The sequence below is a fragment of the Bubalus bubalis genome, chromosome 6, assembly GCF_019923935.1.
Source record: "Bubalus bubalis isolate 160015118507 breed Murrah chromosome 6, NDDB_SH_1, whole genome shotgun sequence".
NCBI lineage: Eukaryota > Metazoa > Chordata > Mammalia > Artiodactyla > Bovidae > Bubalus > Bubalus bubalis.
In genome coordinates this window covers 80,209,646-80,236,258 of record NC_059162.1, presented here as the reverse complement: position 1 = coordinate 80,236,258, position 26,613 = coordinate 80,209,646, and the positions used below count along the sequence as shown (strand labels likewise).

Below are 26,613 nucleotides of genomic sequence, written 5' to 3'. Positions count from 1 at the left end.
GTGTGTCTCCTGCTCCCTCACTGTGCTCTGTGCGCCCTCAGCTTTGTTCCGTCTGGAAATGTCATCAGAAAGCCCAGGACTGAAATTCAGAAGCGCCTTGTCACAAAGCATGTTTTGGGGCCATGAGAGTCATCAGCCTATAATCCCCTATGGAGATCTGTCAACATGCCCACCAAATTCTCCAAGTACTTCTAGGGTTGGTTCCTACAACTATAGGAACCGGGAATGGAAGGTCTCTGTAGCCCTAGATAACCATTCAAAAATTGACTAAGCCAGGTCCTTCAAGGAGAGAGTCTAGGGTGCATCAGCAAGGCTGGGTGGACAGCAGGGCACCTGCTGGCTGACCAGCTTCACCTATGAAAGGGAAGTCCCCTTGTTCATCAGGATCTCCGCAAACGTGACTTTGTTCTCCCCAGGTTCCCCAGGCTTCTCCACTGTGAGGAGGCAGGGCCAGGTCTGGACCCAGGAATGGCAGCAATGACTCACTTGCGTAATATCTTTCTTGAGGATTCGATCGAAACTCAGCTGGCTCATGGTGTAGACAGGCTGCCACTCCTGGGCTTTCTTGGTGGCCACCAGCAGATTGGAGATTTCTATGGAAGAAAGAGAGAGAAGTCTGAGTGGAGCAATGAAGGTCTAAGGTCCCAGTTGCCAACATCTTCTCGGCCATGGGCTTGCTCAACACATATGTGTGCATTTGTTGGCTCCGTCACTCAACAAATATTTACTAAGTACTTGATTCCTGCCCCCAGGAGCTCATCAGCAAGGCTAATAACAGAGCCAATATGAATCAAATAATCAAAATCTGTGCCACTACTCTTAAAGGGCAGGCACTCCGGGGTTGACACAGCAGGATCTGTACTGGTAAGAGAAGTCAGGGGAGGAAATGAAATGTTAGAAGCTGAGAACAGAAACTCTATAAGGTAGGGCCTGTGTCTGTATTATTTCCTGCTCTGCCTTCACAGCCTGGTACACAGTAGGCACTCAATAAATAGTTGTTAAACGTATGAATGAAGAACAGATTGTGGGCTGAAGGATGAGAACTGAGGACAAAGGAAGCACACCAGAAGTGACAGGAACCAAAATGGGAGGGTTAAAACCCCAGGTTCCGTGAAGAACAGGGTGGGTGACCCAAAAAAGAAGGCTGTGCCAGAGGCTTTCTAGTTCCTAGCAGTGCCGACAACAAGGAGGCATTTCATGAACTGCTGGCTGAATGTTCAGATTCCAAGCAGACCATCCCCCAGATTCTACTGGCTCAAATAACAAACTAGACCCCTTATAAAATCTGCTAAGGCAGGGTCAGCACAGGTGGCATGCAAGTCGCCGTCCCACCATGGAGCCCCTCTGAGTTCCAAGGTTATCGTGAGGGAAGAAAGCACCTTCCAGATCGGACCAGTCGTGAGAGTATTCATCCACTGTCCTTAGGCAATGGGCCAAGTGACTCAAATCCTCTATCCTGCCAGGCAGGATTTATTTTCTTTTTTTTTTTCAGCTCACACTTTCTGACTACCTTCTCTGTGCCAGCCACTGTCCTAAGGAGTTTTATACACATTAGCTCCTGTCCTTATGACAATCCTATGAGATATATAGTATTCTTATCCCCTTATAGATCAGAAAACAGATTCAGAGCTATTAAATCATTTGCCCAAGATCAGGCTCTGGATTCATGCTGCATTCAGGGCTGGCTCCAGTCTCTTGCCTCCACAGCATGCCTGGCCCTAGTGGAAGGGGGTACAAATCTGGGAGCCAAAAGCTTGTTCAGATACAGGCCCCCCCATTATCATACCTTGAGTACCCCATTTTCAGACTCTCCTCCATTCTGTTATCCTGACTCTAACCCCAGTTACCTGAGAAAAATCAGCTTCAAGCAGGCAACTCTGGAGAAAAGACATGAAGAAAGGGCCACCTGAGTGGTGCTCAAGGGAAGGGTGTAGGCAGTAGAGCCATTGAGGAAATCAGAGAAGAGAATGGGAACAGGGGCCATTTGTGGGCCAATTATTAGCATGGCCACTTCAGAGAACATGGAACTGGGATCAAGAGTGGGGAAAGCTGTTAAACGTCCATGAACCTGTTTCCTCACTACAAAAATGGGGGACACAGTTATGCTCCTCACTGGGGTGCTGGGAGGGATAAACGAGATGATGCTCATGGAGGGTCAATGCCTGGTGGGAGGTGGCTGCCCCATAACTGGCAGCCCCTGTGCCTATGAACGGTGTCACATCGGTTAGCACCTTCATCTGTGTTGCACCACCTGATTCCCGGAGCTTTGGCAATGATCTGCTAAGTCCTCAGTGTCAGAGCTGAACCGTGTAGAAATCAAGCTCCAAGATTTGACTGCACGGATGAGAACACGAGAGAATCAGTGGTGACTGGTCAGTAGTTCCCCATCTCTTAACACGGTCACCCTCAGACTTGGAGAGGGACAGCAGCACTGGGCAAGGCACAAGAGAAGTAGACTTTCTTGACTATCACACTCATTCTGAGGGGCCGCCTGATTTTATTTATTCCATGAAGTTTCTTGCGTGCATTGAAGTGTGAAACCCAGGCTGGGCTCTGGCCATCGGAAGCCAGTGCTCAGAAGGGCTGAGGCGCTGAGAAACTCAAAATGACACTCTCTTCAGTTTTCACAATTGCGCCACTTCTCTAATTTGCAGGTGGCAGAGGGAAGACGAGGCTTCTGAGGGCCTACGTGGAAAAGCCACCCATATACGCCTAGTCTCGCTCTACCCCCCACAGCACCCACCCCCAAAGGTCAGGAGAACTGACCCTCACCCCAGAGTCTCGGGCTGGTAACTGCACTTGTAACTCTGCAGAGGGTGTGATATAGGGGAAAGAGCAGTGTGGCTGGAGTCGGAAAACATGAGTTCAAATTCCCATGCCTCTTCTAACTATCTAAGCAATCTTGTGTAAGTATAATGGATAAAAACATACTATGGATCATTATGAAGATTAAACAGCTTAAACCATGAAAGAACCTCAATGGGTGGCTGGCAAACTTAAGAATTACTCATGTGATAATAGATGACAGCAGCCATTATCATCACCATTATTATTTACTGCTACTCTTTTTTTTTTAACTGCTACTCTCAGTGTAACCACTAGGGATACGAACAGTTGTGTGATTCTGAACAAGTCAGTGAACATTTCTCATTCTCAATTTCCTCATATTTATAATAGCTACAAAGAGCTAACTTAAAAATGCAGATAAGCTGCCTGGGAATAGTAGGTACGCCCCAGTGTGGTGGCTGCGGCTGTCGCTATTCACTCGACACGAGGGAGCACCCATTCTGTGCTGGGGCTGCCTCTCCCATGAGTCATCGTGCTGAGACCCAGATCCTGTCTTAAGAGTTTATAATCAAGTGGAGAGACAAACACTGAGCATCACATTCAGCGCAGTGCTCCAGAAGCCTCAGCAGAAGCCGTGAGGAGGGTTCAGCCCTGTTCCTGTGCTTCTCCCGCCGCAGCCGCCAGTCTCCAGCAAGGTGGCAGCCGCACCAGAGGCCTCCCAGCAAATTCCAGCAGAGAAACCACATGCCCGTCTCTAGCCTGCCGCCACCTCGCCTCCCAGGCCCGCGGTGCTCCATTTCCTCAGCCTCAGCCTGAACCCACTAATCCCCAGGAAAGCGAAAACGGCCTCTCACATCTGGAAGGAGAGATTATGCGAGTGAATAGGGTTCCTGGGCTCTAAGGTTAGAGTTCACCCTGAGGTCTCACAGTCAAGTGGCAGATGTGTTTTTACCTTTGCAGAGTATCTTCAAGCACAAAAACAAAGGCTGCAAGTTACACCCCCAGGCTGGCAGGAAACCCTATCTGATCAACAAGCACACAAGTCCTTCCTCTTTCACAGAGTTCAATGACAGTGCCTTGCTAGGAGACCAAAAAGCGATTCAAACATCAAGCACCCAGGCCCCTTTTTGTGTTGGTGTTGCTTCCTCTGCCCACCAGGCACGGAAAGACTCACAGACACACTCCGTTAACAGACAGACTAGAGATCTCCTCAAGAAAATCAGAGATACCAAAGGAACATTTCATGCAAAGATGAGCACAATAAAGGACAGAAATAGTATGGAATAAGCAGAAGCAGAAGATATTAAGAAGAGATGGCAGGAATACACAGAAGAACTATACAAAAAAGATCTTCATGACCCAGATAACCATGATGGTGTGACCACTGACCTAGAGCCAGACATCCTGAAATGCGAAGTCAAGTGGGCCTTAGGAAGCATCACTGCCAACAAAGCTAGTGAAGGTGATGGAATTCCAGTTAAGATATTGAAAATCCTAAAAGATGATGCTGTTAAAGTGCTACAGTCAATATGCAAACAAATCTGGAAAACTCAGCAGTGGCCACAGGACTGGAAAAGGTCAGTTTTCATTCCAATCCCAAAGAAAGGCAATGCCAAAGAATGCTCAAACTACCGCACAATTGCACTCATCTCACACACTAGTAAAGTAATGCTCAAAATTCTCCAAGCCAGGCTGCAACAGAATGTGAACCGTGAACTTCCAGATGTTCAAGCTGGATTTAGAGAAGGCAGAAGAACCAGAGATCAAATTGTCAATATCTGCTGGATCATCAAAAAAGCAAGAGAGTTCCAGAAAAACATCTACTTTTGCTTTACTGACTATGCCAAAGCCTTTGAAGGTGTGGATCACAATAAACTGTGGAAAACTCTGAAAAAGATGGGAATACCAGATCACCTTACCTGCCTCTTGAGAAACCTGTATGCGGGTCAGGAAGCAACAGTTAGAACTGGACATGGAACAACAGACTGGTTCCAAATAGGAAAAGGAGTCCGTCAAGGCTGTATATTGTCACCCTGCTTATTTAACTTCTATGCAGAGTACATCATGAGAAACTCTGGGCTGGAAGAAACATAAGCTGGAATCAAGACTGCCGGGAGAAATATCAATAACTTCAGATATGCAGATAATACCACCCTTATGGCAGAAAGTGAAGAAGAACTAAAGAGCCGCTTGATGAAAGTGAAAGAGGAGAGTGAAAAAGTTGACTTAAAGCTCAACATTCATCCTTTTCCAGTCCTGTGGCCACTGCTGAGTTTTCCAAATTTGCTGGCAAATTGAGTGCAGCATTTTCATAGCATCATCTTTTAGGATTTGAAATAGGTCAACTGGGATTCTATCACCTCCACTAGCTTTGTTCGTAGTGATGCTTCCTAAGGCATCACATTCCAGGATGTCTGGCTCTAGGTGAGTGATCACACCATCATGATTAACTTGGTCGTGAAGATCTTTTTTGTACAGTTCTTCTGCATATTCTTGCCACCTCTTCTTAATATCTTCTGCTTCTGTTTGGTCCATACCATTTCTGTCCTTTATCGAGCCCATCTTTGCATGAAATGTTCCCTTGGTATCTCTAATTTTCTTGAACAGATCTCTAGTCTTTTCCATTCTATTGTTTTCCTCTATTTCTTTGCACTGATCGCTGAGAAAGGCTTTCTTATCTCTCCTCGCTTCTTTGGAACTCTGCATTCAAATGGGTATATCTTTCCTTTTCTCCTTTGCTCTTTGTTTCTCTTCTTTTCACAGCTATTTGTAAGTCCTCCTCAGACAGCCATTTTGCTTTTTGGATTTCTTTTTCTTGGGGATGGTCTCGATCCCTGTCTCCTGTACAATGTCACGAACACATTAGCCCTCTACTGCTTTTGTGCAGTGTCTACATCTGCTTTCTGCTTTGCCCTGCACATGCGTGCTGGGAATTCCCTTAGCTAACTGGCAACATTGCTCACTATCCAACACTTGGCTCAAGATCCACCTCCTCTGTGTAGCCATCCACACCATGTGACTCGGGGATCTTGACCATCCTCTCCTCTGCAACCCCAAGGCTTAATGTGTGTGTGTGTCTTACGCTGATGATCATATGCTGCAGTGGCCTCATTCACCTGTAACATTTGTTTGTATTAGGCTGGAATCCCGTGGGGCACAGGGACTGAGTCGTGTGCATTTCTCTGCCTCTAACATAATCCTTGGCCCACAGAAGATGTGCCAGGACCATTTCTCAGACTGACAGATAAACCACTGACAGGGGAGCTCTCAGGACATTTTATCAAAAGGAAGAAAAAAAATTCTTGCTTACTAATCCTAAACATGCCTTTTTCTGCAGCTTAACTGAGACACTGAGAAAAAGTGTATGTCTTTTCTATAGAAAATGCTGACACCCGAGGAATAGGATGTGAACAAGGGACAGACGTGTAACAAAACTCAATGAAAAACACCTAGAAGTTGTGGCGCAAGGACCATGAATTCCTCAAAGCGCCCAGCACCTTTCGGTTGGCCTGGGCCTCGGAGCATGGCGAGGGGATGCAGCCCGCCTCTGGCTCGGAGGGACTGACCTCGGGGCTTGGGCTGGCAGCAGCGCCTCAGCACGAAGCTGATGTTGTCCGTGCGCAGGATCTGCTTCTTTAGGTGGCTCATGAGGTCCCCAAGGCTCGGGAAGCTGCGGTCTGAGCCATGCAGGCTGTAGCGGCCCTTCTGCACCTCGATCTGAAAGTTCTTGAACTGTTTCTGGATACCCAGCACCTGCCATTTAGGAAAATGATCAGAAAGAATTTGTTTTAAAAGGGGTCAGGCAAACCTCTCCTGGGTATGTATGATGTTAACAATAGGAGAAGCCAGGTGGAGGGCAAACAGAAGCTGCATACTATCTCCGTAACATTTCTGTTAATCTAAAGTTATTTAGAAATGAAAAACTTATTACATGTAAATTAAATAATATCTAATAAAGGTAAATATTATCTAATAATATATAATATTATCTAATAATAATAATATTAGAAATAATATGTAATAAGGGAGATCCAGGAGAAGGTGCTGACAAATGGGAGTTATTAATAACACCAGGGAAACAGTCTCACACAGCAATGATTTCCACAAGAGCATCACTTCATTTTGGCACTTAAAATGAACTGCATGAAAACACCGACCTCAGCACTGTGGCTACGGTTATATGGCAAGGTGCATGTAAAAAAGTAAGCACTTTATAGGGGCTTTCCTGGTGGCTCAGAGGTAAAGAATCCACCTTCAATGTGGGAGACCTGGGTTGGGAAGATCCTCTGGAGGAGGGCATGGCAATTGACTCAAGTATTCTTGCCTGGAGAATCCCGATGGACAAAAGGAGCGTGGCTGGCTACAGTCTATGGGATTGCCAAGAGTCAGACACGACTAAGCATAGCACAGCAAGTACTTAATAGAGGTTAGCAAATATTATTACATATGAAATAAGTACTACAGCAAAATGTATCCAGGACTCCCTCAAACTGAGCTCTTCTAAGAACCTGTGGGGACGTGGGAGACAGTTGTCTGGTCTCGTTTCCGGGTTCCATGGTGCCCCAGAGAGGAAGTACAGCAGAAGCTTTCCTTCATGAGAACTTTTATACAAAGAACACTATTTGAGGGCCAGAAAGATCTGCTTATGGTGTAAACTAAGACAAGATCTTTAACATCTTGATGCCTCAGTTTCTTCATCTGTGCAATGGGATAATGCAACCTATCTTATAGGGCTATAGTAAGGCTTAAATGAGAATATACAGATAAAGTGCTCAGCACAATGTCAGCTGAGCTGAAGCAAACAGTAGGAGTGACCCCATCTCTGATTCCTGTTTTCCCCAGGTAACCTGACACCAGGGAGACCATGGGACTGAATCACTGATATTCTTGGTACAGCCCAGGTCAATTCCACCTGCAAAGGTGGCTGGGCCGTCTCATGCTCCCATCCCTGGTAAAAACATAAAACTTCCTCCAGAGACTGACTGAATGCAGAAGAAAGGAATCCTGCCAAGGCAACAGGCCTGCCAGGTGCTGCGCCACTGCACCTGTGTCAGCCCCAAGGCCGCGGCGTCCAGGAGCACCCCAGGCAAGCAGCAGCCCCTCGAGACTTCGCCCAGGACTCTGGCAGCATTGGGTTCCTTCCACCACTTCCTCCCCGACTCCTGATTGAGTCCAGCCCCAGGGATTGTCCTGTACTCTTCCTCCCATGTCCGAGGCCTGCAGTACACACATACGCTGCCTCTCACCTTGCCGGCCCCTCCCCCACCTCAGTTCTCACAGCTCATGGTGAACCCAGTCAACACCAGTGTATTTATCTGGACTAATTCTGTAAAACTCTCTCTTTTAAAGTAGTCCATTCCTTGTATTTTTTAAAAAATTACATGAATCACAAAGCACTGTTGTTTAGTGAGGCCAAGTCAGGAATTCAGCTTCTACCTGAGCCAAAATACTAGGATTTCTCTCACATCATTCCCAGCTTCCAACCACACCTGAGTCATTAATAGAAATCCTGTTAAAACACAGGACAGCAATTTGTCTGGTAAAATGCCTGCAGCTGCCATCTGGGGAAAACTGTGTTAGGTCAGGTTTCCAATAGGTCTTATTGGTGCTGGTTTGTACCAGTGAAGGCCACAGACAGACAGAGCTCGGGTCTGTGATAGAGCCGAGTATAAAATAAACCACTTTAAGCCCCTGGGTGTTTTGTGTGAGCTCATTTTCTGGCCACATTCCACCTTCCAGAACACAGAGAACCCTGCTGTGGGTCCCCTGAAGGAAGAAACAAAGGGTCTTGAGGACCAAAGGGTCGGCTGCCTGCAAGTGGGCTCCGTTGGGAGCGCAGGCGGCCAGCGTCAGAACTGCGGGGGCTCCTCAGGGGCCCAGGCCTCTGACTCCCGCCCCTCACCACGCAAGCTCGGGCTGCACGCGGCCCGAGCTAGCCCCCAAGCTGACCTCAGACTTTTCGAAGCAGGTGACGGTCATGAGGATGTTGTCAAAGTCAGTGCAGCTCCACCGCAGCACGTACATCCCCTCCTCGCTCCCCTCCTGCCGCAGCTTATTGATGGCATACTCCGTGCTAGGAGAGAGAGGCAGAGAGGGAGCTCACACCAAACAGAAGCACGCCAAGCCCCACAGACACCCACGCCCTCAGAGGCCTCAAGCCTGCTGTCCCCTCGTATTACCTGGCCTGAGTCCTAACGTCCTCTCCTGTGTAAGATGTGAGGCAGGCTGAGGTGCTGAGAAGCCTCAAAACAGACCAGGTCTCCAAGGTCGAGAAGGGGGCTCAGCCCACTGCCCCAGGCCCTGAGCCCACCCATCCCCGACTTCCCCACACACACCGTCTCCACTCTGGCCAGAAGAGCTCCCCCAAGGCTGGGACGTGGAGCTGCCTCGATGCTGTGGTAGGGGTCCCTCCACCACCATCCCAGGCTGTACAACTGGAACATGAGCCTCAGGATAGCAGGAATTTGGGGCTGTCCTGTTCATTGCTGTATCCACAATAACCAGAGCATGCCTGGCTCATAGCAGCTTATCATATCACTTATCAATAGATAAATGAATAACTGAGAAATAAACACTGAATAAAGAAATCAACGAGAACTGAAAAGCTCTGAGTTGAAAACATGCCTGTCCGACACTCCTGTGTCCCCAGGACGGAAGAGTCTCGCACACAGGAGGCAGTGAACAAACAGCTGCTAAATAAATCCACACGTGAGGTTACTACATGCAGTGAGTTCTGCTCACTGAGGCTGGTAAGGGGGCTGTGTGGTCAATCTGTGTTAGAAGGGCACCAAGGGCTCCAAGTCATCAGGTGATAAGCGCAGGCAGACAGAATCAAAGTACATAAACTGAACATGGCAGGAGGCAATAAACACCACTGAAAACAAATAAAGCAGACTGAAGGAGTCAGGAAGGGTCAGGTACAGAGGGGGAAGAGGTGTCATTATTTTATATAAGGTGGTCAGGGAAGACTTCACCAATAAGGTGACATGTGAGTGACCCTGAAGGAAGTGGTGGCTGTATGGACTCGGGAGGGAGGGCTTTCCAGTCTAAAGGGAGAAGCAGGTGCCACAGCCCTGACGCTTAACTGTAGTTGGATATCTGAGGCCATGCTTTATTATAAAGCTCAGCCCTTGCTCTGCAATTGTGTGTGTGTGTGAGCCTCTCCATGCTGGGACCACACCACTGACAAACTGCCGGTCCACAAGGCACCCAGGATGGGGAAGAAGGTGGGGACCGCTTCGTGCGAAAGGTGGCTGAAGAGGTGCTTCCGCAGATACACTGTGGTCTGAAAGAGACTCAGAAGAAACCCAGCAGCTGTGTTCCTTTGCCTGAAGGACGGTCATGGATAAGAGGAAGTTGAATTCCTACCGCTCCAAACGGCAGAACTCAGATGAGTAGACAGAACCTACAAGGAGGCAGACTTCAACTCCCTATCAGAAGGGTGAGCAAGTCTGCAGAGCTCCAAGCTTCTCGCTGCCTTGTGAAGCACGAGGGACGCCATCACCAGAGGTGTCTGAGATGCAGGTGGGACGAGACACCCAGCAAAGCCCTTCCAGCACTGAGGCTTGGTCACCCTCACTGTGCATCTGGCACCGGAGGACAAGCCCACTCAGGATTCTGTTTCTCACTACACCATCTGCTGTGGAGATCTATGCACTATCTTTCTCGCATCACCCAGAGCGTTTGGCACAGCAAGGAGTTAGGATGTATAGCGCTTCTGGGTCAACTATGGAGAGGTGAGGGGTTCAACTGTGAGGACACCCACATAAAGGAGAAGAGGTGACGGGAAGGCCTGGCCAGGACGGCAGGGACAGTCAAGGGCACCAAGAAGCGCTCAGCCTAATGCTTGATGACACCCATGCCTGAGAAGGCCACACTCCCCTCCATCTCTCTGTTCTTTTCACACCAAAGATAACTGGAAAAGTTATCGAACCAACCAGATTGGACCATGACAGCCATTCTGTATGTTGTGGACTATCAATGGGGGAGCCACGTCAGTGCAGAGGTAGTGATGGGCATCTGCTGTGAGCCGGAAGTAGCCATCCACCAGGGACACGAAGGACAAGGCCTCCTCGTGGGAAGAGAGCTTCAGTTCCTGCAAGAGAGCAGAAATGCCCATGGTTACATCACACGCCTGCCATCTCAAGCAGCAGCTGACTCTCTGGGCAGGTACACAGTGAGAAGATATTCATATTCAACACAATGGAGGATGCATGACCCCGCAGGGAAGCTCCTTCTGTTGACAGTAACTGCACCCTTGCATTTATAAACGATTCTGACTGTTCACCACACTCTTTTATCTATTACCTCAAACCTTTTTTTGGATGAAGAATAGTGTATGTAGGGGGAGCAGGGGATAGACAGCTGTGTGGGAGACATGAGACCATGGAGAAGCTGCCCCTGGGACCAGATGGAAGAGGAAGGCTGATTCAAGGTGGCAACAACATAAAAGAGTGGAGGCAGGAAGAGCAGAGTGTGCAGGTGGTACCCTGGTCCTGGCACTACACATTATTCCTGCTTAAGAGGCACAAGTGCTTTATCCCATCCAGAGCTGGCTCGGAAGATGAAACTCTGGATTTTAATTCAGGAACGGTCCCAGACACAATGATGAGGTTGTGAGATTGGGGAACTCTGAGGGTCTGGAGGAGGCGCAGTATTACTCACAGAGGGAGAGGCAAAGGCAAAAGAGGAGGAGGGAGGGAGTTTTCATGGAAGGAAGTAAAATGCTCCGAGGTAAAGACAGGTGAGGTTTTTGTCTTAATCCTATAACCCTGAGCAGAGATGAGCATTTATTTGAGTTGGAACTGTGGGGTCAACCAGGAACATCTGATGAAGGAAGGTATATAAAGCCATGATTTAGAGCTTTGGCTTACAAAAATATTAACATTAACACACAGTGGAGCCTTAAGAGAAGGGCAAAATGACACTGGAGTATAACACTCTTTCCATAACAATGGAGAAAGAAAAGGCTGGTGGCAGAGAAAAGCAGAGATGAGACCAATGAAGGGGTGGGGGCAGAGGGATATAAGCAACCAGCAGAATGGAGGTAAAGGGCTTATAATGAGAATTAGCTATGATGCCAAAGGAAAGGTGCTTTGGGGCTGTGAGCCAAGGAGGCCAAGAGAGGGCAGGACTACCATAGGGATGGTGCTCGGGAAGGAGGCTCTGTGCTAAGTGGGCTTCCTTTAAAGTGTGACCCAGCATCTCCCTGCAGAGCCCCAAAGAGCAAAGGCAAGACAGTCTGGCTTGGGTAGCCCTTCACCCAACTACATACAAATGAAACCATGTAAGTGCTTAAGTTCTCTGAAAGCAGAAGTCTGAATAGAAAGGGGAGATGTCAAGAAGATGCAGACAGAAGAGATAAATCAAGATATGATCTGATAACATGGTCGCATCATGCTTTCCTGAAAGCGGCAACCAAAATACAGCTTGGAAATCCCATGGCTGGGAAGGGATGGGGGATGAGATAAATGAGAAAAAGCATTACACAGGGTTAACCCACCAGCTTCAGGAGCCAGTTTATCTAGGTTCAAACCTCAGTGTTTCTATGTTTATTTAAGCATATGTAATCATCATTTTTGTCAAAAATTATCAAATATCAGCAATTTCAAATGATTTAATGTCACAGTTGTATGACCTTGGCTGAGTTATTTAGCTTTTTTGTGCCTCAGATTCCTCCCTCATAAAATGGGAATAATAAAATACCCACTTCATACAGTCAATAAGAAAATGAAAAGAGTTCATATTTGCAGTCTTTACAACAGGAAGTACCTGGCACATAGCAGGCCTCGTATTTGTAAAAGAAAAAGTAACGAGGAGATCAAGTACGGGTTTTTTCTCGCCTCCCCCAGCCCCACAAGCACTGTAGCTTGGCACAGAGCCACCAGCCCGGGTGAGCCCGGGTGGCCAGGGTGAGCCCTGGCCTAGACGACAGGTATGCCATCTGAGTGCTACCCTTGACTGTCAGCTAGGACAGGACAGGGAAGGCTCTCAAAGCCTGCACCCACTGGCTGCTGTTCCTTCTTCTTGGCCATGTCTCCAGGGTTTGCCCATGTTGGAACAGCCAGACCACAGATGTGCCAAGCTCTCCCTCACTACGGAGTCTGCGAGGGAGAGCACATCTTGGAGCCCAAATCAGTACAGGCTTGAGCTGACCCTGTGCAAGTTTCTACAGCTCTCCTGAAGTCTCAGACTGCCCACTGGAAGTGGAGCCGAAATCCTGACAATATGACTTTATATCTATAACATGCTGAATGCTGCTGATGCTACTGCTAAGCCACTTCAGTCATGTCTGACTCTGTGCAACCCTATGGACAGCAGCCCACCAGGCCCCTCTGTCCACAGGATTCTCCAGGCAATAATACTGGAATGCGTTGCTATTTCCTTCTCCAAATATGCTGAATAAATAGCATTTATTTCTGTTTTCTCCCTCTTGCCATTTTCCATGTTTCCACTAACATCTATCTGGGCTCTTCTATGTCTTCCATCACATTTTTACTACAGTTTTCTTAGGCAATCAATATATCTTTATTTTAAAAAAAAGGGAGGATAGGGAGAATTAAAAGTTAAAATCACTCATAACACCATCATAAACAAATAGTTGTTAATATTTGATTATTTTCCTAACAGCATGTGCATGCTTTAAACTTTTTAAAACAAAATTGGTTCCATTAAGTTTCATATTCTGCCTTTTTCCATTTATGAAGCATTCTTCCAGATTTTTAAAAATTCAGCAATTTGTTTACATAATATTCTACTTCTCAGATGAGTTGTATTTTATTTTCTCGTTTTCCTATAATCATATGTGCAGGTTAGTTTCAGCATTTTTGACACTGTAAATGCTGCTGGGATAAACATTCTCATTCATCGCCCACTGCCTGCATCTCACTGTTTCTAAAAGACAGATCCTCATTTCCTGAATGGAGGGATATGTAGATATTTTCAAGCCTTTTAATACATGTTATCTTGGACAGCGAGGAGATCAAACTGGTCAATCCTAAAGGAAATCAACCCTGAATATTCACTGGAAGGACTGATGCTGAAGCTCCAAAACTTTGGCTACCTGATGAGAAGAGCTGACTCACTGGAAAAGACTCGGATGCTGGGAAAAGACTGAGGGCAGGAGGAGAAGGTTGATGAGATGGTTGGATGGCACCGACTCAATGGACATGAGTCTGAGCAAACCCTGGGAGATAGTGAAGAACAGAGAAGCATGACGTGCTGCAGTCCACGGGGTTGCGAAGAGCTGGAGGTGACTAAGCGACTAAACAATAACAAATCAAACTGCTTTCTCAAAAGGTATACCCAAAAGACCAATTACTCTAGATAGAAAAGGATGGCCACTTGTCCTAAACTGCATCACCAGATTCTTTCCCAGCACTGAGTGTTAGGATTTTGACACAGTAAAATCTGCCAATTTCAGGCAAAACACAGTACTTCCCTAGGTGACCACCTCTACTGCATGGAGCACTGTGTCTCACCATCCTGTCCTTTCCACAAGCAGTCTGCCATGACTTCCCTGACACAAACATGTTTGTTTTGGCTGGGCTCCCACTTCCCCTGCCAAACTGGCCTGCCTGTCTAGATCATGTCCTCAAGTGATACCAGAAAAGAGGAAGTGAAGTTGAATACTCCTTCCTCTGTCCGAGAGTCACTTGGGTGTGCCTGACACCACGAGGACTGTCACTGTGGCCACAGCCACCGGCCCAACAGTCCACTCAAGTGCAAAGCGGGGCTTCCCACCGACCTCATCCCAGGTGACCCACCCAACTCAGCAGAGGGGCCGTGCAGGAGCCCTTGGGAGAAAATGCTAACCCTCACTCACCAAATTTGTTTTCAAATCCACTAATTTTTGTGAACTGAATATTGATGCTGAAATATCTTTGGGAAGATAACAAATCCTGTTTTCATTTGAAGAACAAAGAAAGGCACTAGAACGTACTCAGGTAACTTAAACACAGACACTGATAATGTCAATGTCAGCAACAGGGACTTTCTGGCTTAAATAAGATGATCACAAGATTTTCTCTCGGGGACAGGAACCTTGAAGAGCATGTGCTGCATAACTGTCCTCAGCAAAGTCCCCTCCCAGCACCAAACCCAGGCCGAATCACTTCTGGAGGAAACTCACCATTTTTTTGTTGTCCTGCTTATTAATGCTGACCACAGACTCCTTGATTACAATGTGAGTGATCTCAGGGAAGTAAGAAAAATTGTTCCACTCTTCTCGGATTTTGTTTTTTTCCTCATCCTTCTTGTGTTTATTTTCCAGTTTTTTCCGTTTCAGTTTGTTTTTTTCCTTTTCAACAGGAACAATCTGATAAAATGCATAAGCGACAGGGTGAAGCCAGCTTTCTCATTTTCTCCTGGCATTTCTCATTTTCTCCTGGCAAAACAACATAGGGCCTTGCAGCCAAGCAAGAGAAAGCCAGAGTGCCTGGACTGATGGAGGAACTGGGAGAGCCAGCACCCATGGGCTTATTCAGGTCCCACCAGGGATTCTTAGGACCCTACCCCTGGAAAAGACCTCAAAGGACACACTGACTAAACTCTTAACATAATCTGTAATGTACAAGCAAATTCAGGAGCGGAAATAACTGCCCACTAGACGTACATCTACAATCAGGTCCCCCCAGCTGAGCATGGGCTTTCTCCTTTTAGAATCTACCACTGACTGTCTTGACTAGACAGCCATAATCAAGTTGGAATTTTCAAGGGCGGGTATGAATCCCATGCTTGGATAACTTGGGGAGTCATATGTGTCTGCACAAGCTTACATATTTTGTGTAGCAGAGTCTTGGAGACTAGAGATCTGGATAAGATCCTGACTCTGCCAGTTACTTAACTAGTTAGGTCATCTTTCTGAGCCTCTATTTACCCATCCACAAAACAGAGATCTTATGTATTCACAGGGTTCTTAGAGCAGAAGGTAGGTTAACCCATACTAACACAGAAAGCGCTTGTTAAGTGTTTGGCATTATTTTAGCATGAGAATAAAACAGGAGTAGAAAGTAAATTTCATCTTTACGTCAATAGTAGTAGAAGAAGTGGAGCCGCTCAGTCGTGTCTGACTCTTTGTGACCCCATGGACTGTAGCCTATAAGGCTCCTCTGTCCATGGAATTTTCCAGGCAAGAGTAGTGGAGTGGGTTGCCATTTCCTTCTCCAGGGGATCTTTCTGACCCAAGGATCGAACCTGGGTCTCCCACATTGCAGGCAGACGCTTTACCGTCTGAGCCACCAGGGAAGCCCAAATAATGATGATAGCAGCTATAATTATTTATTGAACATTTATTATACACCATTTATTATTACATAAGCTCTATGCTAAATGACAGTTTTCTCAACAACACTATAAGGTAGTACAGTAAGTGTTACCTTTTAATAGATGAATAATGAATATGTGACTGATATATATGAAGTAACCCTCCCAAGGCCATGTAAATATAAACAGTGGAGCTAGGATGTGAACCAGGTCTATTTAGCTTTAAAACCCATGCTTTTAAACCAATCTGGTCTATTGCCTCATTCAATAAACACTTCAAAAAGAAGTTCCAAATTGCAAGAAAAATCACCCTATTTCATGGAGCCAAAGACCTAAAATCAATTCTTGGCACAATCACTTATTAGTTAGTTACGACCTTGGGCAAATTTCTTAGTTTGTCTGTACCTCTTTCTGTTCATCTATAAAGTAGGGGAAATGGTAGTATCTCTCATAAATTTAAAGAATAAATGAGTTAATCCATGAAAATTACTTAGAAAAGTACTTGGTACATGGTAAACACTTGGTAAATGTCTGCTATTACTATATTATTACATATTGCATATGCTACTTTTTCCTATTTCCCTACAGAACTCAATAAATATTTATTTAGATCTACTGCTACATGGACACAATAAAAGATGAATAATACACTGTCTCTAGCCCATGAAACAAACTCAGCTGACAGGCATGATGAACATGCAAAGAGATAACACCAACAGAATACACAGAACACACCACGTGACACAGGATGTTCTAACCAGCCCCTATCAGCACTTACATGTGGTTTCTGTCTCCACTGGATTCCAAGATTTCCAGTCACCATCACTTCATAGCAGACAACATTTCCACTATCATTGGGATGGAACCGATTCATCTCATTTTCTGATGAAATCAGTAGCATGGAAGTCTCAAATATTTCAGCACCATAATGTTTTGTCAAAGTTTCCAGGGTAGCCAGGTATTTCACCTTCAGATCGTGCGTGGACACGCTGCTGTCACAAATGGTCTTGTTGTTAAACTCCTTTAGAAAATCCTTGAAAACATTATTTATCCGCATCCTGGTGAGAAGGTTCCTCTGTCTGATGGACTTATTCAATGTTTCTGGAATATATCGCTTGTAGCTAAAAGAAAGTTTGAAAGAAAAAAATCTCTTTTTTATGTATAGGTTAGCAGAATAGCTCAGAAACAAACGTAAGCCTGTAACCCTTCCTTCTCTGTGTTGCCAAATGAGAAAGGTTCTACTCCCAGAGGTCTTGGAGTAAAACTCAGGATGACAATCATAGGGAGATGGAGGTGAACAGGGACTGAAAGAAAAGAGACAAGTACCTGTTCCATAGATTTTACTGAAATGGAAATTCCTACAGGAATCATCAGATTTTCTGGGTCACAAAAGCAGGCAGCAAAATGGCAGCTTTCTGTTTTTGTTTGCTAACGTCACTGTTCCTTCCCACGTACACTGGTGTTCACATGAACACACTGTTGCTAAGGTTCAGCCAGAACCTTAGCAGTTAGAAAGCCACCTGGAAGGTGTCAAGAGTGATGACAGATGCTTCACACGTTCTACTTGCACATCTATTTGACAGTTTTTCTATAAAGATCACAGGTTGCCTTTATAAGAAATAGGAAAAACACATAAAAGCTAATCAAATACAAAAGACATGTCCCAGATACATTAAATGGATCAACAGATAAAGTGAAAGATTAGTTAACCATCCAGGTGCTAATGAGAGAGTATCTATGACTAAGATCCAGCAAATGGATACACTGTGAGAACAAGACCCAGCTTTAAGAGGGGTACGAACACCCGAGAAAAAAGAGAGCAAGTCTGCTGGCGGGAAAACAAGTGGGGAGACTCAGCCTGAGAAAGCACCCAGCACAGGGGAATCCCTGCCGCACTGAGTTTCACAACAGCGGAAAACTGTGGAGCTTGAAATTTGTCCCCAACAAATACTGTAACTTCTTTTTTAGATTAATGTAACAGAGGGGAAGGTCAGAGGAGAGCTATTTTTAACTTTGGCCTCATGCAAAAATAGAGAGGTCCCCAGAGCAAGCGCCACAGAAACAGGAGAAAGCAGTGCAGCATGTGTCTCACCAGTCCCTGCATTTCTGAGGAGCACCTCGTGATCTGCTCCAGACTCTGGTCAAGGGCAGGGAGACACGAGATGTAACCTTACGAGAAGGCGCATGCCACCTATCACAAATAACACAGCAAGAAATAATCCCCTCTTAAAGTGACTGTCTTGGGACAGACATAATAGTGCATTGATTTAAAAATTATATTTCCAGACTTCCCTGGTGGTCCAATGGTTAAGACTGTGTTTACACTGCAGAGGGCATCAGTTTGATCCCTGGCTGGGGAACTAAGATTTCCCCCATGATGGGTGGGTGGCCAAAAAAATAAAATAAAAGTTATATTAGTATTTCATAGATAGGTGGAAGTTATACAGATTGAATATTCCTTCAGAAGGACTTGCTTGCAAATGATAATTTTTAAGTAAATATAATTTTCTTAAGGTAACAGTTGATCGTGCTTCACAATGGAATTAACAGCTCTCCAGTGAACCAGTACAGGCTGGAAATGATAGCAGCTGCATTAGAGGTACATCAAGAAGGATTTTAGGACAGATCCAGCACAAAAGGAAAAAGTGCAGGGACAGATGCCAATGCCCAGCATGGGCAGAGAGCAAGGGGGAGGGCATGTGGGCCACTCATTTGACTGGCGACCCAGCCCAGAACTTTCACCCTAGAACACATTTCTGAGGTCATCAGCCAACGTTCCAATTCAGGACACAATGATAATTGTACTACCTTTTATTTTAAATATTCTTAAAAAAAGCTGGCTCTGCAGAAAGCAGTAGTCAGCCAACCACTGAGGTGTATGAGAATGTATAAAAATAACACCATCCCCACAATCAGTTTTCCAGCTAGCAGGAAGGTTTACCTGATGTCCTTGGGGAGTTCTGGCAATTGCATCTTCTTTATCATGGCGTAGTGGGAGATGGCCAGCACAGCCATCCCAAGACACTCGTTCTCAATGTCGTGCCCATCCTGCTCCGTCTTGGGGTCTCGAATGGGAGCCAGGCATTTGACCAAATCATACTGTCCCTTTGGAACAGAGATGAGAAGAAATGAATCACCACTTAAGTTTTAAGCATCTGCCCATATTTCTGATCTTGGGAGGAAGGTTCCCCACACAGGGAAGTGCCACCCAAAATGCAGTACAGCAATGAGACTAATGAGATTTAGAGTTTCCCTGGCACCTCTTTCTCAATAGTTGGGTATGAAAGGGCTTGGGAAATGTTCTCCCCAGGTTAATTCATTCCTTTAAAAGTCATGAAGCCCCTCCACAGGGCTTCCCATGGAAGTGATGGTAAAAAGTAGCATGTACTAGGCTTGGACTGCACCAGGGCATGGGAGGTGACAGCTAGCTGGGGTGTGATCATTTGTTAGCTCCACAATGAACTGAGCACCCACCTCCCTCTTGATGTAGATTTACAGAAAGGAGAAGGAATCCAGATTCTACACTGGGTTATGACCACACGTGAGTTTTTTCAACATCTGCTGTTACAGTTTCTAATAGTGAAATGTATCCTCAAAATACAACCCCTCCCTCATGGAGGTATGCCACACATTCCAAGAGTCCATGAGGGCTTCAGAAAACAAAAATGAAAACTAAAAAGCAGTGGCCAATACGTACCTGTCTTGTACAGAGGAATGACGATAACATCACTGCTCAGTCCCCTTTATTAAGCCCTGCCCTGAGTGCTAGGCACTGTGCGAGGTTCCTCATTCACTATTTCATTTAATCTTTACAACAGCCCTATGAGGGGATGCTAACACCACCAACTCTGCCTAACAGATGAGGAATCTAAGGCACCAAAAGGTTAAATAACATCACTCACTCAGTTGGTAATTATTGACTAACAAGAACTAATTATGGGCCAGATATTCAAGGTGCTAGCAGCAGACCAAACCACATCCCTGATCTCATGGAGACTCCAGAAAAGAAAGAAGAACAAATGGAAATACATAACCTCAAGCAGTTACCAAAACCAAAGACAAGTATAAAGACATAGCCCTGTGGGCGCCAGGGACCTCATGAGCGTGTGCGTGTGGTGAGGGGTGGAGGGCAATGGGTATCAGACCAGATGCGACACCAGGGCTGCGGCTCTGCAGCACGGAGCCACAGCCACACTCGGTCTCTTCTCAGCGACTGCAAGTGGACCAAGCTCTCAGGAAGGGACTGTTAGCCTTTCTCCAGCTTGGAAAGAGGCAGACACGAAGTCTGGGGTTGTGGTCCTACATCAGGAAGACAACTCGCTTTCCCTGAAGCAACTTGAATGGGTTTTGGATGAAGGGTTCTCACCGCTGCCGTTCTCCTTTTTTCAAGGCAGGACTGCTGGTTTCTGTCAGTGAGAATAGGACACTGACTGCTTCTATAAATTACTGAGGACCAACAACAATCATCTCTGCCAGCAGTGTGTGTGAAAGAGAACAAAATTCGAAACTGTTTCGTCTGGCTGTGATTTTCTGTAAACATCACTGTACAACTACCTCAGGTAATTCATTCCTGAAGCTCTGAAATGTCAGATTCTAATGTCATACTCACTCCTGAAGTATGGGGCACTCTTTCTTTACACTTTCTCTTCCAAAAAAGTAAAAGAATCAATCTCAGACATGAATATGTGTAAAACTGGGAGGCTGGATTCAAAAAAGCCAATGTGAAAATTGCCGGTTCACTTTACTTTTTCCACACAGTATCTGCCCAGGGCTGTGCTGTTTCACTTCTCTGCAGGCCACTCCTCAGATATGTTATGGAAAGTGCAACCAATAACTAAAGCTGTATAGCAGATGACTGCGACACAAAACCCAAATGTGAAAAACCATCCTAAGGAAATAATAAGGAGAACACATATTCAGAAATATACCTGAGGCTGTTTTGTAACAGTGATAGTGTAACAGGGGAAAAAAAAACAAAAAGGTTTAGAAACAATGATTAGTTAAATGAAGGCTGGCTTTTCCTCTGGATTCCAGTATCATACTCAACTTCCTACCAGGAATCTCCACTTGCATATCTCACAGGTATCTCTGAAAGAGAGCTCCTTGTTTCCATCCCCCCTTCTCCAACCTGCTGCGTCCACTCTTTCCTATGCAGGGAATCACTCCATTATCTGTCAGACACTGCCCAAAATACAAATCTCAAAATCATCTTCGATGCTTCCACCCTCAACCTTTCATATCCAACTTCAGAGCAAGTCATATCAAGTCCATCTCCAAAATTAATCGCAGATCCATCCATTTCCCTCCAACTCTACTGCCACAACGATGATGCTACTTGGCACCAAGGAGCGGGGAGGCCAGGGCTGCACGTAAGTACTCCACATGCCCAGCGCCTTACAGCAGAGAGTCATCAGCCCAAAGTGTCAGCAGTGCTGCTGTTGAAACCTTTGCTCCTCTCCAAAGAAATACTTTCCCTACTCCTCCCTGAGAAATGCAGACACTTGTTTATGCTTCAAGGTTCAGTACAAATGCCACCTCTTTGGAGAGACCTCTGATTATACTATTTAAATTAGCTCTCCCCATTCAAACCTCCCTCCCCACATTCCTTACGACAAAAGCTTTTTCGTTCATAGAACTTTTCACAATTCCTTGTGTATTATCTATGTATCATTTTATCTGCTTGTTTTGTTTGTCCAATTCAATTAAATATCTGGGGCTTGCAGAGCCCATGTCTGTCTTGCTCACCACAGTATCTGCAGCAGCTTAGCAAGAAGTACACAGACACTCCGAATAAGATATTTTCAGATATTACAAGTGCATGGTACATATCTGTAGCCTACCAGGCTCCTCCGTCCATGGGATTTTCCAGGCAAGAGTACTGGAGTGGGGTGCCATTGCCTTCTCCAATGATAAAATCAGGAAGCACACAAATAAAAATGCTAGTTATCTCAGGTTAATATAATTTGGGTGACTTGAACTTCACTTTCTGGCTTTTCTCTAGTGTCTAACCATTCCACTCACCACTGCTATGACTCAGAGCAGCCACCTCCTTGCCCTCTGTGACTGCTGAGAAGCACCTTCATGACCAACCCTGCTCAATGACACCATCCCTCACTTAGAGCTCCCCTCTGCTCTCGGTGCACAGGCACCACAGAGAGGAAGTGAATGGGGTTGGGGGAACAAGGGATGGGGAAAGGCCCACAGGTGGATAACCAGCCCCCACTGGATGCTGAACTGCCTTCCCTTCCCCTCACCGGGAGCAAGTCCAGGGCTGGAGAGAACGACCCACGGAACAGGTCATAAAGCATCTAAGCGGCCACCATGGTCGGCTGCACCAGGGAATCGGACCCCTGCCATGTCTCACCCACTCCACGAACTCCAGGCTCCCCTGGGCCCAAACGTCTTACCTGAGCAAACAGATACTCCAGTGAGCTGGCGTCAAGGAGAGGTGTTGCATCTGGAACTTTTTTTTTCTCATAGCCGTTTTTCTGCTTCTTTGGAGAATGTCGCCATACTGATTGTTCGTTGTCATTGGTCCCATGCCAGTTGGTGAAATAGAACCTGAAAGGCAGGAAGATGACGGTAAATCATGGGAAAGAGGACCTTGGCGTGCATGGGAGGGGTGTCCTGGTTCTACCCAGAGTGATCAGTGCCGCAGGCTAAACTTCCCTGAGAAGTAAGCAAACAGACAGACCTTTCATCTGGGTAAGCACTTCACTGTTTATAAGGTCCTTTTCTTTCATTCTTACTGCCCTCTGTGAAGAGTGTCCTGCCGGAACCTCGCCTATGACTCAAGGAGATAAGGTGACTTCCTTAAGATCACGGAGATAGCACCTCTGACTTGCCACTATGTCTTCCTAAACAGGAAAACACTGCTGACTAGAACTAGATGTTAGCCCAGCCACTTGCTCCACCTTTAGTGATGCCAGCCTACCTTGAACCCAAGACTTACTTCATTCAGTTTAATATTTCTGAAATCTAGCTTCATCACACAGTTAAGACATACGGTTAAAATAGCAGTGTTTCCTATTTCTCAGATTGCTGTTACTGATACTTTATCTTACAATGAACAAAGTTTTAAAACAGGAGAAATACACGCACACTATTTCAAGCATCAGCTGCAGTGCCCTGACCTAATGAACACTTTATATATGCTACTTAATGGTTACAGTAATTGTACAAGTTATGTTTCACCACTTCCATTTTATAGAGGAGGAAAACTGAGGTTCCAAGAGAGTAGGTGACCTAAGATCAAGAGCATGTTTTCTCCACTTCTTTTCTCTGCCACCAATAACAGAAACACCAGGGATTCTGGAAGGTATGAAGGTGAGTAAGCCAAACTGATCCAGGACAGCTTTAGGTTACAGACTCAACAGGTCCCTGGGTCTCTCTCCCTTGACATGCCCATGTGCTGAGGATAAACCATGATAGCATGAGGAAGGAACAAATAAAATCTACTCCTCAAAAGGAGCTGCCATTGAACCCAGGCACCTGTCAGAGAGCTATCCTGGCAGAACCTGGGGCATGCAGGACCTGGCCAGGCTCTGGAAGGCCAGGGGTTCTCAGGCACAGCCCCTGCCTGCTGTGAATCCCCTGTCTAGAGGCAATCAGGCAAATTCAACAGTAATGTCAAAGCAGCAGACCAGAGGGCACATCTCACAGACAGGGCTACACGGTGACTTCCATGGACCTCACACAGCTTTCCTTTCCTCCATAACAAAAATATTACAGGTAAATATAACAACTGTGGTGGTATAAAGCTGAATATAATCCAGGTTGGATTTCTTTTTTTCTTAACTTAAACGAAATTAAAACACTTCTGTGGGGACCTAACAACACTGTGAACCCCAGGCACTGCACCTCATAGCTAAGTTTTTCTTAAACATGAGAGTCTCGAGTAAGGTTCAATGGAGGACCAAGGAGGGAGAAGCTGTCCCCACTGCCGGGGCAGTGGCAGGGAAGGGTAAAGGGTTGGGAAGGGCCTTGGGACTAGACTAAACAAACACCAGGCAGGCTATGGAGTCTGGACCAGGCACAGAAGGCAGAGGCAAGACCGCGAGCCAAACCGACGAGAGGCAGGATCCGCCTGGAAGATGGACTGAAATGAGAGAGGCCGAGAGACAACAGGTTCCTGCGGCAACCACCTGGGCAACGCCGTGAGCTTCGTGGGGCAGAGGCCTCAGCCATCCTGCTCATCACTAAATTCACAGCACCTGGCACAGAACAGGTGCTTAATACACGCTTGTTGGATGTATGAGCAGCAAATGAATGACCTAATTCAAGAAGTAGTCATTAAAATGGGAAGGATGGGTAAGAAGTTACTTTAAAGGTAAAATCAACATTTTACAACTTTCCAGTGATTCTCTATAACCCATCTTTTATGTAACTTACCGAAGTGACTAATAACTTGACTGTGACCTTTGGCATCTCTCTCTCAGGCAGAAAAAAGCCATATATCTACAGAGTCCACATGTAGCATAAACCGCAGCTACAGGACTGTCCCGTCTATACCCTCCCACGTGAAAGTAGAAGCCTGTAGCTCTCAGCTGCCCAAGAAGCTGGCATCCATGCTGCCCCCAGGCTGAGAAGCCTGCTCTTCAAGGGCAGAACAGAGCACAGGCCAGGAGGACTCCTCTAGGACTGGCGGCCCTGGGCAGACAGACAGTAAGAGGTGAACCAGCTCCAGCGGCTAAGCAGGAAATCTGAAGCTGGGGCAGAAAAAGAGGGACAAGGCCATGGCGGACTCCTCGGACCACTGAGGGAAATCCAAAATGGAGCATTCTCATCATTCATACAATAAGCTAATGATCTACTATAAGTTCTGGGTGGTCCTGCCTGGGAGGAGACAGGTGAGAGGTCTAAATAGGATGATGAAGAGAGTAACTCAGAGCTTCCAAGTGCTAATTATGTGCCAAGCACTCCATACACAAAGGCTCAAAGCAGGCCTCTCACAAAGAGATACGATTCCCAGGTGGTGCAGTGGGAAAGAATCCACCTGCCAGTGCAGGAGATGCGGGTGTAATCCCTGGGTTGGGAAGATCCCCTGGAAAAGGAAATGGCAACCCACTCTGGTATTCTTGCCTGCAAACTCCCATGGACCAAGGATCCTGGCAGGCTATAGTCCACGGGGTCGCAAAGAGTTAGACACAACTGAACAACTAACATTTTCACTTCTGGGATTCCCAGGTGGCGCTAGTGGTAAAGAACCTGCCTGCCAATGCAGGAGACATTAAGAGATGAGGGTTCGATTCCTGTGTCGGGAAGATCCCCTGGAGGAGGATATGGCAACCAACTCCAGTATTCTCATGTGGAGCCTGGTGGGCCCCAGTCCATGGGGTAGCAAAGAGTCAGACACGACTCTTTGAAGAGACTTAGCATGCAGCACGCATGGAAGATTACTTGGGATAATGAGGTAAAGGGATGTCAAGGGTAGAGGAAGCTGTCTGAAAGAGCAGAATTGATGACAGATTTTCCCTGAACCAGTAGGAACTATGGATTTCCCACATCCCTGCTGAGTTTCTATGATAAAGAGCCACGCACCCAGCATACCACCTTGGGACTGAACAAGGACATTTTCCAAGGTTGCCGTCTTTGAGTACTGTGAGACCAGCCTTGCCTTGGAATCCTTTTGGTAAGATGTTCAACAAGATAAGGCAATGTACAACGTCTTCACTACAGAAAGGCTGAAGGGAGCCTAAAACAAGGCTGGCTCTCTGGAAATTGCCTATAGTTAGAGACTGAGAGCTCTCTATTTAACAAGACACTAAAATGAAAAAAACCTTTAGATTAGTGACCGCCAAAATCAACATCTTCCATAAGTAACAAGGATATATTATATGGCACAGGGCAATATAGCCATTATTTTGTAATAACTTTAAATAAAAAATACTGAATCGCAGGGCTTCCCCAGTGGTCCAATGGTTAAGACTCTACCTTGCAACGCAAGGGACACCAGTTCAATCCCTGATCTGGAAGATTCTATATGCCATGGAGCAACTAAGCCTGTGAGCCACAAGCATTGGGCCTTTGCTCTAAGAGCCCAGGAGCCACAATACTGAAGCCCGAGTGACTGGAGCCAGCACCGCACAGCGAGAGCAGCCGCTGCAGCGCGGAGCCCGCACCACAACAGAGAGCGGCCCCCACTCACCGCTAGAGAAAGCCTGCACGCAGCAACACAGACCCACCACAACCAGAAAGTAAAATAAGTACCTCTTTTAAAAAATAGACTGAATCATTACGCTATACATATGAAACAAATTACAAATTCACTATACTTCAAGAAAAACATATAATAAGTGTAACAATGGAAATGTTTCAAGGAAAAAAAAAAAAATCAACACCTACTTAATTGCTATTAAGACTAAACCAGTAAGTACCCTCAAGACAGAAATTGTACACTCCTTTCAAAATTAATTATTAAACCTGGGCCACCAATTCCTGATACTACAACATGCTAATGGAAAAAAATTAAGGATGACCTAAATAAATGTAGTATGATAATGGACTATATTCCTTTGCAGAATGATGTGGAAGAATACTGCAGGAAGGAAGGAGGGAGGAAGG

At 46.0% G+C, this 26,613-nt stretch overlaps 1 protein-coding gene across 3 annotated transcripts in view; it reads right to left on the bottom strand.

The window, feature by feature from the left end:
• JAK1 (Janus kinase 1) overlaps positions 1-26,613 on the bottom strand; it is a 135,658-nt gene that overhangs the window by 16,392 nt on the left and 92,653 nt on the right. For all 3 annotated transcript variants that reach the window (XM_006058920.4, XM_006058921.4, XM_025288539.3), the window contains exons 5-12: positions 22,458-22,611; positions 18,992-19,155; positions 16,829-17,171; positions 14,918-15,103; positions 10,725-10,882; positions 8,737-8,860; positions 6,354-6,540; positions 487-593 (exon numbers count right to left, since the gene is read on the bottom strand). In XM_006058920.4, the coding sequence (XP_006058982.1) occupies positions 487-593; positions 6,354-6,540; positions 8,737-8,860; positions 10,725-10,882; positions 14,918-15,103; positions 16,829-17,171; positions 18,992-19,155; positions 22,458-22,611 (1,423 nt within the window). The remainder of the gene's footprint in view (positions 1-486; positions 594-6,353; positions 6,541-8,736; positions 8,861-10,724; positions 10,883-14,917; positions 15,104-16,828; positions 17,172-18,991; positions 19,156-22,457; positions 22,612-26,613) is intronic.